The sequence below is a fragment of the Trichomycterus rosablanca genome, unplaced genomic scaffold, assembly GCF_030014385.1.
Source record: "Trichomycterus rosablanca isolate fTriRos1 unplaced genomic scaffold, fTriRos1.hap1 scaffold_119, whole genome shotgun sequence".
In the NCBI taxonomy this organism is placed as follows: Eukaryota; Metazoa; Chordata; class Actinopteri; order Siluriformes; family Trichomycteridae; genus Trichomycterus; species Trichomycterus rosablanca.
The window spans coordinates 133,198-145,196 of record NW_026946957.1 but is presented as its reverse complement, the minus strand read 5'-3'; the positions used below and the strand labels follow the sequence as shown (position 1 = coordinate 145,196).

General features: G+C 54.7%; 1 protein-coding gene across 1 annotated transcript; it reads left to right on the top strand.

Annotated features, from left to right (window-relative positions):
* The first annotated feature begins 2,251 nt into the window (after nt 1-2,251).
* Nucleotides 2,252-11,312, top strand: LOC134304831 (collagen alpha-1(I) chain-like). The gene is made up of 10 exons (XM_062990065.1): nt 2,252-2,297; nt 2,436-2,593; nt 6,352-6,426; nt 6,519-6,593; nt 6,686-6,760; nt 7,705-8,719; nt 8,821-8,943; nt 9,635-9,739; nt 10,110-10,236; nt 11,006-11,312. Exons 1-10 carry the CDS (start codon nt 2,252-2,254, stop codon nt 11,310-11,312), a joined length of 2,106 nt encoding a protein of 701 aa, XP_062846135.1.
* The last annotated feature ends 687 nt before the right edge of the window (nt 11,313-11,999 follow it).

The following is an 11,999-nucleotide window of genomic DNA, read 5'->3' as shown; positions in this document are numbered from 1 at the left end:
TAGAACCTAACCTTCATTTACACTGTCCCCAATCACAATAAATGAAATTTCAATTATAGTTCAGTCCATAATTATATCAACTCTAACCTTAATAAACCTAATTACAACTTCAACCCAATTTCCAAGTACTTTAAATTCAATACACTGAAGCTCTACTACAACCTAATCTTTGATCATCCTAGCCCTGACCCCAAATAAACTGAATTTTAACCGCAATCTAATCACCCATCATCCTAACCCCAATTTAGATTAAAACTAGACTGACTACAACCCACCCTACCTACAATTAATTCAACTTCGACCTCAATAGATATATTTCTAACCCTGACCTACCTTAACCACCTTGACCATAAATTATACAATATAATTGATTGACCTAAAACATAATTTAAAATGGAAACCCCCAAAATAAATCGATATCCTATGTAATATTAATGAAATAAAAAAGGAATAAGGAAAAAAAGGTTATACCACAAGAGGGACACCTGAGGGCGCCACAGTCAACATGAAGTCCTCGAGGATGTTTGGGTATGGATATGGACGTTTGTGTAATATTTTTTGCCACAAGCAAACCAAGAATACACACCGTAGAGAAGTTTAAAGAGCCAAGCGCGCTGAGAACACGACGGTAAACACTTTACAACATGTGTACATAACTAAACATATACTAACACCTAACTACCAGTTTATTAACAATGAATTAATACATCGACTGATAGTGAGTGCATCATGAATTATTGATGAATTAATGATATGTATACATTAACAAATTAATGAGTGACATATGAATAGACTAGGGTTAAATTGGGCCTATTCGGTGCGTACTCTCTCTTAAGCTGGGAAGCCTCGACTTCCCGGCTTGACGGAATCCTAAGGCACCGCTCATTTTTGATCCTCTGCTGCCATCTTTTGGAATAGTCATGCCACATCACTTAGTATGATTTCAGGTTTTTCAACAGCTCGTATTCCAAAAAATACCAAACCTTGGCTACCTGATAAGTCAGAAGAATGTCAACCGAACTGTTCACATCTTGTTCAATCGATTCAGGTACTTTACTGTTCTGTTCCTTTATTTTTTATTGTTATTTTTTAACATTACACACACTGCCAATTGCCTGTGTGTGTGTGTGTGTGTGTGTGTGTGTGTGTGTCTGTGTCTGTGTCTGTGTGTGTGTGTGTGTGTGTGTGTGTCCACGTACTCGGCCCATGAATCTCATTCTGATACCAGGGGTTACCATTCGTGTTCTTGAACGATTATTGCATTTTTGTGCTTATCATATGTTTTGTTTTGTTTTTTTTGTGTGTGTGTTGTGTGTCATAGGTTCGTGGTCTCGTGGATGTGTGGGTCGTGTGCTGCCCACCTCGGCCACGGACGGATCTTCTGCTCCAAGTCTGACTCGGATCATGTCCTGCTGAAATAAATAAATAAAAGGTAGGCAAATAGTTAGACATACACATGGATTGATGGATGCTTTACTGATCCCCAAGGAAATAAAAGTCCCTGTGGTACAATACAACACACATCATTGACATTACAAACCAGCAAAAAGGACATGTTTGAGTTTCAACCAATGGGATTCCAAACATTTGCATACGGCCAATAGGAGAGCAGACATTTGCATACTGCTACCTCCAGCCAATAGGAGAGCAAAGATTAGCATACGTCTCATTTCAATGCCACTAATTTGAATGCCGCCTCTGGTTTTAACTCTTAACCTAACCCTAACCCTAACCCTAACCCTAACCCTAACCCTAACCCTAACCCTAACCCTAACCCTAACCCTAACCCTAACCCTAACCCTAATTAGTGACCGGTACGCTTTGGTCGTTGAGACCAGATTCTGAAACTAGAGGCCGAGACGAGCAACTTTGCCTCTTGCGACTTTCGTGCAGGACGTAAGGGGGCCGAGTTATAGGCGTTTGAAGTTTCCAAAAAATGAATGGGAAATCCCATAGGGAATTTTCCTAGATTTATGGAAAAGTCACTGGGGGCGCTAGAGACACAGGACCTGCTTTGGGTGGACCCCCCAGGGCCCTAGTATTTTTGAAAAATGTGATGGGGTGCCCATCCCCTCCCGAACCCGAGATGGAAGTGCTGCAGCTCCGTACTCCGGCCACTGTGTCGAAGCACTGAGGGTGGACTGGACAGTGTGACCCGTCGACCCCAGTACGACTTGGTGATAAGTCCCCTAACCCCCGAAGTCGTAAAGTCCACCAGGGGTCTCCCTCCCCGAAAACTCACAGAGGTGTCATGGGCACCGCCCCCAGCATCACCAAACTGTCCCTGGGGGCCCCCGGTACACTTTGGGTCGGACGGCTCGGAATGGCCCGAAAGTCGCTCCCCGACCCGCTGGGGCCGTGCTAGGGTCATCGGTCACGACGAAACGGCCTAAAAAAACTAACTCTTGAACCGGGCCACTACGTGCCTCGAAAAGCACATCCAGCGCACCGTCTCGCCGAGCCCGACGTGAGGGCGCGGTCGCCTTCCCGGTCGGAGGCCGTGGACCGAACGCGTAGGGGAAAACCGACCCTAGCGCGTGACGGGACCGACGAGGGCGGCGTGCGGACACGGGACGTCCACCTCGGCCGTCGGGTAGGGAGGGATCGCAAAAGTGTATTGACATCACCAAAATGTCATCCTTACCCCAAGGGACCCTTACTCAACCCAGAGGGCGCAGGCAGGTAAACAGCCCGGCACGGACCCCAGGGTAAAACGCACCCTATAGGGCGCCCCAGGGCACAAGGGCGGTGCCAGGTAAGCCCGGGGGGTCGGGGGACCCGTATAGGGAGGGATCGCAAAAGTGTATTGACATCACCAAAATGTCATCCTTACCCCAAGGGACCCTTACTCAGCCCAGAGGGTGCAGGCAGGGAAACAGCCCAACACGGACCCCAGGGTAAAACGCACCCTATAGGGCGCCCCAGGGCACGAGGGCGGTGCCAGGTCGAGCCCAGGGGGTCGGGGGACCCGTATAGGGAGGGATCGCAAAAGTGTATTGACATCACCAAAATGTCATCCTTATTCCAAGGGACCCTTACTCAGCCCAGAGGGTGCAGGCAGGGAAACAGCCCAACACGGACCCCAGGGTAAAACGCACCCTATAGGGCGCCCCAGGGCACAAGGGCGGTGCCAGGTAAGCCCGGGGGGTCGGGGGACCCGTATAGGGAGGGATCGCAAAAGTGTATTGACATCACCAAAATGTCATCCTTACCCCAAGGGACCCTTACTCAGCCCAGAGGGTGCAGGCAGGGAAACAGCCCAACACGGACCCCAGGGTAAAACGCACCCTATAGGGCGCCCCAGGGCACAAGGGCGGTGCCAGGTAAGCCCGGGGGGGTCAGGGGACCCGCGTAGGGAGGGATCGCAAAAGTGTATTGACATCGCCAAAGTGTATTGACATCACCGAAATGTCATCCTTACCCCAAGGGACCCTTACTCAACCCAGAGGGCGCAGGCAGGGAAAGAGCCCGGCACGTGCCCCAGGGTAAAACGCACCCTATAGGGCGCCCCAGGGCACGGGGGCGGTGCCAGGTCGGCCCGGGGGTGTCAGGGGACCCGCGTAGGGAGGGATCGCCAAAGTGTATTGACATCGCCAAAGCGTATTGACATCACCGAAACGTCAAACCTTACCCAAAGGGGACCCTCACCCCCTGACGGAGCAGGACCGACGTGATCGAATTCCGTACTCGTACTTGGCACCCTAGCCACTATATCGTGACTCTAACCCCCCATCTCCATGTCATGGTAAGTGTTGACAAAGGGTAGGTATCTGTTGTAATTGACTATCGTTCTTATGAACTATTTGCTCACGAGGAGAGGGTATTAATGTTTTTTTTGAAAGGTAGGTATTTGTTTTAATTTATTCTTATTATTATCATCGACTACTTTGATAGTTATATGTTTTAATTATTTATGAACTTATCTTTCTATTTCTACAGGTTACCACCGAAATCTAATGTATATCGTAACTCTAACCCCCCATCTCCATCTCATGGTAAGTATCGATAAAGGGTAGGTGTCTGTTCTAATTTCCTATCGTTCTCATAAACTATTTGCTCACGATGAAGTGACCAAGTTACTTTTCGAAGCAGGGATCAGTGTACGGCATACAGAAAATGACGAATGAGTAGGGAATTGTTATTTAGCTGTCAATTTCATCTTGTTGGCGTAATAGAAGGCCCATCGTTAACATGAACTACCCAAAGTGGGTGTCTGATTTGAAATCGAAGGTAGGTCTTAAGTCGAGCTCTTCTTTGACGACTGTGTAATGTATGGTTCGGTTATTGAAAAGTGTGCACAATATGGCCATGTTTTTGCCAGTTGTTTTTTTTCCCAATTTATTAAATCTGATAATTTGATATTTGATATTTGATTAGATTAGATGTGTATCGATTGTGTTAAAAAGAAGAAAAAATAATTTCTGGAGAGAAATTTGACATTTGTTTTCCATACATTCACACTGGCTTGTTCTGGGATTCCATGGAGTCACACCCAGGTTGGCAGCCCAATGACAAGGTATTGCAAAGGAACGTCTTTGAGATGTTCCGCGTGGTGTGACCGACGAAGTGACTTGTGATCTAGCCCTAGTTACTTACTTTTGAAGTCAAGTAATCCATGAAGTGACTCGAGTGACTTTTTGAAGGAGTAGTGATCAGATCGCTTTTCCAAGGTAACTGAGCCATCGCTGGTCCTGTTCGAAGCGGTTAGGGGTTGAGATCGCCGCGTCGTCATCGGGATATTCAAGCCGTCCTCACACACCATATGGTCGAGCTTCCCGAGATAAGAGAATTTCGGGAGCGGCCGAGGTGTCATGGGATCGCCCGGGTGTCGTCGGACCCTAACCCCAGGTTTTAAGGTCTGTCTGTGTGTGTGTGTGTGTGTGTGTCGAAAAGTCTTCGGTCGGCCAGTGATTGTGCAGGTCTGGTAATTTTCATCGTAATTTTCACCAAATGAGGGGGCAAAACAATGTCCAGGGAGTCACGCTGTAAGAATTTCTTTGTGAGTCGTGGTGGAAGAGGAGTAGTCAAGTCAACTTTATTTATATAGCGCTTTTTACAACAGACATTGTCTCAAAGCAACTTTACAAAATCCAGGACCGACAGATACAGAAACCCCTGTGTGGCAAGGAGAAACTCCCTGAAAATTACAGGAAGAAACCTTGAGAGGAACCAGACTCAGCAGGGCCCATCCTTCTTGGGTGGCCAGGAGGATACTTTAAATAAATACACGATTTACACAAATCATACAAAGACAGAATTAAATGATCTAAAACTGGTAATAAATAGATAAATAAAAAATTAAATAATAATAATAGAGTACTTGGTCACCCACAGACAGACAGACAGACAGACAGACAGACAAGCGAGACTTCTGGCCCTCACAGACCTGTACACGGCCTCAGACGGTCAGAAAAGGACCGCGCCAAAAGGACAGGGGGACCGTGCCATACGGTGCGTCTCGGCACGGGGAGCCTCCCGCAGGTCTCCGTTTTGCGTCTGGGCCCTCGGTTCGGCCCCTGGCCCCTAAAAACCACTTCGGGTATCCGAGACGCTTTGGTGATATAGACCCTAACCTAGTGTTTTGCGCCAAAAAGGACGGAACCCTGCCATATGGTGCGTCTCGGCACGGGGAGCCTCCCGCAGGTCTCCGTTTCGCGTCTGGGCCCTCGGTTCGGCCCCTGGCCCCTAAAAACCACTTCGGGTATCCGAGACGCTTTGGTGATGTAGACCCTAACTTAGTGTTTCGCGCCAAAAAGGACGGAATTGTGCCATATGGTGCGTCTCGGCACGGGGAGCCTCTCGCAGGTCTCCGTTTCGCGTCTGGGCCCTCGGTTCGGCCCCTGGCCCCTAAAAACCACTTTGGGTATCCGAGACGCTTTGGTGATATAGACCCTAACCCTAGTGTTCACGACTACGGTGCCAGACCTGGCTCGTGGTCTCCAGTGCCCGGGCTTCGTTTTTGGATGGACCTGTAGAAAGAAAGACAGAAAGAAAGAAAGACAGAAAGACAGAAAGAAAGACAGATATCCTTTATTTGTCATATATATATATACATAGACAGATGTACAGTACAATGAAATTCTTTCTTTTCGCATATCCCAGCTGGTGTCGGAAGCTGGGGTCAGAGCGCAGGGTCAGCCGACTTACGGGCGCCCCTGGAGCAGACGGGGTTAAGGGCCTCGCTCGAGGACCCGACAGTGGCTACGTAGCAGAGCCGGGATTTGAACCGCCAATCTTACGGTCGATAGCCCAAAGCTCTACCCACTAGGCTACCACTGACCCCTGTAGGTGGTTAGGGGAAATCTCGCGAAAGCGTCCCGGATACCCAAAGTGGTTTTTCTCCATTTACAGGGACCGGGGACCCGGGAGAGCCGCGGGACTCTGGCACGGCGACGCCCGGGCCGGGACACGCCTTTTGACCAGAGCGTTTGACCCTAGGGTCGAACCGCCTCTCGGTGGTTAGGGGAAATCTCGCGGAAGCGTCCCGGATACCCAAAGTGGTTTTTCTCCATTTACAGGGACCGGGGACCCGGGAGAGCCGCGGGACTCTGGCACGGCGACGCCCGGGCCGGGACACGCCTTTTGACCAAAGCGTTTGACCCTAGGGTCGAACCGCCTCTCGGTGGTTAGGGGAAATCTCGTGGAAGCGTCCCGGATACCCGAAGTGTTTTTTATCGATTTACAGGGACGGGGGACCCGGGAGAGTCGCGGGACTCCGGCACGGCGACGCCCGGGCCGGGACGCGCCTTTCGACCGGACCGTTTGACGATCGGACGGAGCCGTGCTTATGTGTAGGGTACAGATCCCCGTGGCACCGTAGAGGTGGGGGGTTGATGAGAGAGAGGGAGAGAGAGAGAGAGAGAGAGAGAGACAGAGAGAGAGAGAGAGAGACAGAGAGAGAGAGAGAGGGAGAGAGAGAGAGAGAGAGAGAGAGAGAGACAGAGAGAGAGAGAGACACACACCCAGACTGTCCTACGTCACTTGTCCTCATTGATATTTCACATGCAAACAGTAAAAAACTGCACATGGATATGTCTTTATAGAAAGCGTAGACACACTTCAGATTGCACTTTAGAGAGACACTCGTGAAATATAGATGAAATATCTAACAGGAAGTGATGATGAGTGACAAGTGTTGCACATTGGACAAAGTTATGGCTACACTGGCCCAATCCAATGTGCAATACTTGTCGATCATCACTTTACATATGATATTTCATCAATATTTCATCCACAGGGTTGAAAAGTATTGAAAAAGTATCAATCTAAATATGCTAGTTCAGTGCTTTCAACTCCTCACTCTGTCTGCCTGCTGAAAATGCCCTGTGAGCTGCTGCTCCCCTCCCCCTCTCACTCTCCCTCCCCCTCTCCCTCTCACTCTCACTCTCACAAACTCACTGTTAAACAGTCACTACACATTGAAAAAAACGAATGTTAAACACCTTTTAGTGTGTCATCACCTTTAGTGATATATCCCCTGACCCTAGTGACTCTGGTCCGGACCCGGCGGGCCTAGGCCTACGCGCGTCCGCCTAGGAGGCCGTTTCTCGGAGCCCTCTCGAGCCACGGTCGCGGGGCTCCGGGGTGTCGCTCGGGACGCGCCCCCCTACGCCCCCTCCGATTCCCGAGTCCCGGCGACCTACGCTCCCCTCTCGGGACCCCCGTACGTGCTTTCCGGGCCTAGGCCTACGCGCGCGCGCCTAGGAGGCCGTTTCTCGGAGCCCTCTCGAGCCACGGCCGCGGGGCTCGGGAGCGTCGCTCGGGACGCGCCCCCCTACGCACCCTCCGATTCCCGAGTCCCCTCAACCTCCGCTCCCCTCTCGGGACCCCCGCACGTGCTTTTCGGGCCTGTGCCTACGCGCGTACGCCTGGGAGGCCGTGTCTCGGAGCCCTCTCGAGCCACGGCCGCGGGGCTCGGGAGCGTCGCTCGGGACGCGCCCCCCTACGCACCCTCCGATTCCCGAGTCCCCTCGACCTCCGCTCCCCTCTCGGGACCCCCGCACGTGGTTTTCGGGCCTGTGCCTACGCGCGTACGCCCGGGAGGCCGTGTCTCGGAGCCCTCTCGGGCCACGGCCGCGGGGCTCGGGAGCGTCGCTCGGGACGCGCCCCCCTACGCACCCTCCGATTCCCGAGTCCCCTCGACCCTCCGCTCCCCTCTCGGGACCCCCGTACGTGCTTTTCGGGCCTACGCGCGTCCGCCCGGGAGGCCGTGTCTCGGAGCCCTCTCGGGCCACGGCCGCGGGGCTCGGGGGCGTCGCTCGGGACGCGCCCCCCTACGCCCCCTCGGATTCCCGAGTCCCCTCGACCTCCGCTCCCCTCTCGGGACCCCCGTACGTTCTTTTCGGGCGTGTCTCGGAGGCCTCTCGAGCCACGGTCGCGGGGCTCCGGGGTGTCGCTCGGGACGCGCCCCCCTACGCCCCCTCCGATTCCCGAGTGCCGGCGACCTCCCCTTCCGCCGGGACCGACCCTAGGCGTCGCGCGTCCGGGGCCCGTATCTCGGCGGCCCCTCGAGCCACGGCCGCGGGGCTCGGGATCGTCGCTCGGGACGCGCCCCCCTACGCCCCCTCCGATTCCGGCGGGCCTACGACCTCCCCTTCCGCCGGGCCCGACCCTAGACGCCGCGCGTCTGGGGCCCGTATCTCGGCGGCCCCTCGGCCCCCGGCCGCGGGACTCGGAGGCTCCGCCCGTGCCCGTGCCCCGCACGTACCGTCCGATTTCGGTAGGCCTACGAGCACTTTCGGAAAACCGCCTTTCTCTTACACACTCTGACACACAGCCCATACTCTTATGCCTCTGCCAGACTATGAGTCCTACACCCAGTGTCCCAGAGAGAGCCTTCGGGCCGGACCTCTCGTATCGGGCCGGGACTCGGCGTGGGCGCCCCCCCGGGCCTGAAGCGCGCCCTGTCCGGAGCCCCGCCCCCTGAGTGGGCGGGAACCGGAAGTAGCCTCGGGAAGGGCCCACGGCCGCGGGGCTCGGATATGTCGCTCGTGACGCGCCCCTCTACGCCCCCTCCGATTTCGGTGCCGATACGACGTCCTTTCGAAAAAAGGCCCGTTTCCCACCCACTATAAGCCTTATTATCTCAACTCTCACACACAGACTACTCACTCAGAAGGAAGGACATATGGAACAGTTTGTCTGGGGAGTCCAAAGTGTGGGGGGGGGGGTTCCCCCCCCCCAACCCCCCCCGAGTAGGGGGGTACCCCCCCTAACCCCCCCCCCCCCCCCACCCACCCCCGACCCCCCCCCCTCCTCCAGAAAACACCGACTCCTCAGCTTCTCCTCCGCTTTTCTTGCAGCGGGGGGCACCGTGTCCACACGGATGATCTGTGAGGAGGTTCACCCCACAGATTCACCCTAGGTTCACCCCACACGTTGATACTCGCTCACATCTTCTGTACCTTTCTATAAAGAGATATCCGTGTCCACTTTTCCACTGTTTGCATGTGACATATCAATGACCTAGGACATATGGAACAGTTTGTCTGGGGAGTCCAAAGTGTGGGGGGGGGTTCCCCCCCCCCAACCCCCCCGAGTCGGGGGGGTTCCCCCCCCTGCCCCCCTGGAGAAGACACCTATTTCTCAGCTTCTCCTGCATCTCAGACATGTGTGCACTTCCGCTTTCTTGCAGCGGGGGGCACCGTGTCCACACGGATGATCTGTGAGGAGGTTCACCAGATCACAAGTTCCTTTCCATGCCGTGTCCTAGACGGCTGCTCTGTCGCCGGGCCCGAGGGTCCGGGCTCCCGTGGATAGACCGCATCTGGCCCCTTTCTGTCAGGGGTCTGTCTGTCTGTCCGTCCGTCCGTCCGTCTGTCTTTCTCACCGGACCACAGGAGACAGATGAAGGACGTATCGAGCAGTTCGTCCGGGTGGTTAGTGAACAATATAACCAAAGCGTCATCGACGACGGGCCCTCCCTCGCCTCCTGGGGCCCGGGACCCGACGAGGGGAACGTTCACCGCATGGGAAGCGACCCGGACTCGTATTGATTTGGGAATACAGGCTTTTACGTCTGTGGTGAGTCACATCTTCTGTACCTTTCTATAAAGACACATCGATGTGCAGTTTTCTATTGTCCGCGTGTAAGATATCAATGACGACAGGTGACCTAGGACGTGTCGAGCAGTTCGGCCGGGTGGTTAGTGAACAATATAACCAAAGCGTCATCGAAGAGGGGCCCTCCCTTCCTTCCTGGGGCCCGGGACCCGACGAGGGAACGTTCACCGGATGGTAAGCGATCTGGACTTTGTAATTTTTTTGGGAACAATGGCTTTTACGTCTATACTCACTCACATCATCTGTACCTTTCTATAATGTGGTGTCCATGTCCACTTCTCCACTGTTTGCATGTGAAATATCAATGACCTAGGACATATGGAACAGTTTGTCTGGGGAGTCCAAAGTGTGGGGGGTACCCCCCCTAACCCCCCCGACCCCCCCTGCCCCCCTGGAAAAAACACCTATTTCTCAGCTTCTCCTCCATCTACACATGTGTGCACTTCCACTTTCTTGCAGCGGGGGGCACCGTGTCCACACGGATGATCTGTGAGTTTCACCCCACACATTGATACTCACATCACCTGTACCTTTCTATAAAGAGATATCCATGTCCACTTTCCCACTGTTTCCATGTGAAATATCAAGGACCTAGGACATATGGAACAGTTTGTCTGGGGAGTCCAAAGTGTGGTGGGGGGGGGTTCCCCCCCCCCCAACCCCCCCGAGTAGGGGGGTGCCCCCCCTAACCCCCCACCCCCCCACCCCCAAAACACCCCCCCTTCGTAAAAAGGAGGCATCTTTCACCGATTTCTCCACGTACGGTCCTATGGGCCTGTTCTTCGGCCTTCGCACACACACACACACCCCGGGGACGGTCACGGGGGTCCCCCCGGACTCGGGTCGCACGTACCGGGCCCGTACTGGGTGTGGGCGCCCCCCCGGACGCCCCTGGCGGGCCGACGGAAGCCCCGCCCCCTAAGTGGGCGGGAACCGGAAGTAGCCGGGGGGAGGTCCTAGAGACACGGGACCGACGCGGGCGTCCTCACACGCCCGCGCCCTGGCCGCACGCCGATTACGGGGCCGATCGGACCGCGTCCCGGGCGGAGATCGCCGGGGGCCCCCGGGGCCCCTCGGGGCGGAGCGCCCCGGCACGACGGGCGCCCCCTCCGGGTCCCGGGACGATCGGACGGGGTCCGCCCGAGACTCGGGCCGGGGCCCCCGGGGACCCCGCGGGGGGCCCCCCCTGCCCCACGGGCGCGCCCCGTGCGCTCCGGGGCCCGTCGTGGGAAGGGATCGCTAAAGTGTGACGGGGACCGTTTGGCCATCTGGCCCCGCCCCCCAGGGGCCACACCGCAGACTCCTGGGGCGATCGGGACCGGTCGGCGCAAAATGTCGGGGTCAGTGTCCGGGTGACGGGTCGGTGATGCGGACACGCCCCCCAGACCGACCTGTCACCCGAAGCTCGATTTCATGGTCCCCACCTATGTGTACCACACCAGAAAGTGGAAAAATGCACCATCTACAGCGGCAGTACATAACACAATGGTCCGACCACTAGCCTATTCTTTTACATGGGAAAGTTAGTGACCACCGTAGTCAGAATTGTCATAGCCACCTCGGCCACTCCGGCAATGTTAAATATGACATTTTCGTGATATAGTCACTAGCCCTAACCCTGCCCGACAGCCGGGACCGGTTTGGGACCTCGGTACCCTAACCCCAACCCCTAACCCCTTAACCTAACCCTAACCCCTAACCCTAACCCTAACCACCCCCCCTCCCCCTAAAACCTAACCCTAACCTCTTAACCCTAAAAACCTAACCCTAACCTAACCTCTAAACCTAACCTTAACCACTAAACCTAACCAATAACCCCCAACTACCCCTTCCTAAACTCTACCTCCTCAACCTAACCCTAACCACCCCCCCTCCCCCTAAAACCTAACCCTAACCCTTGACCTTAACCCTAAAAACCTAACCCTAACCCTAACCTA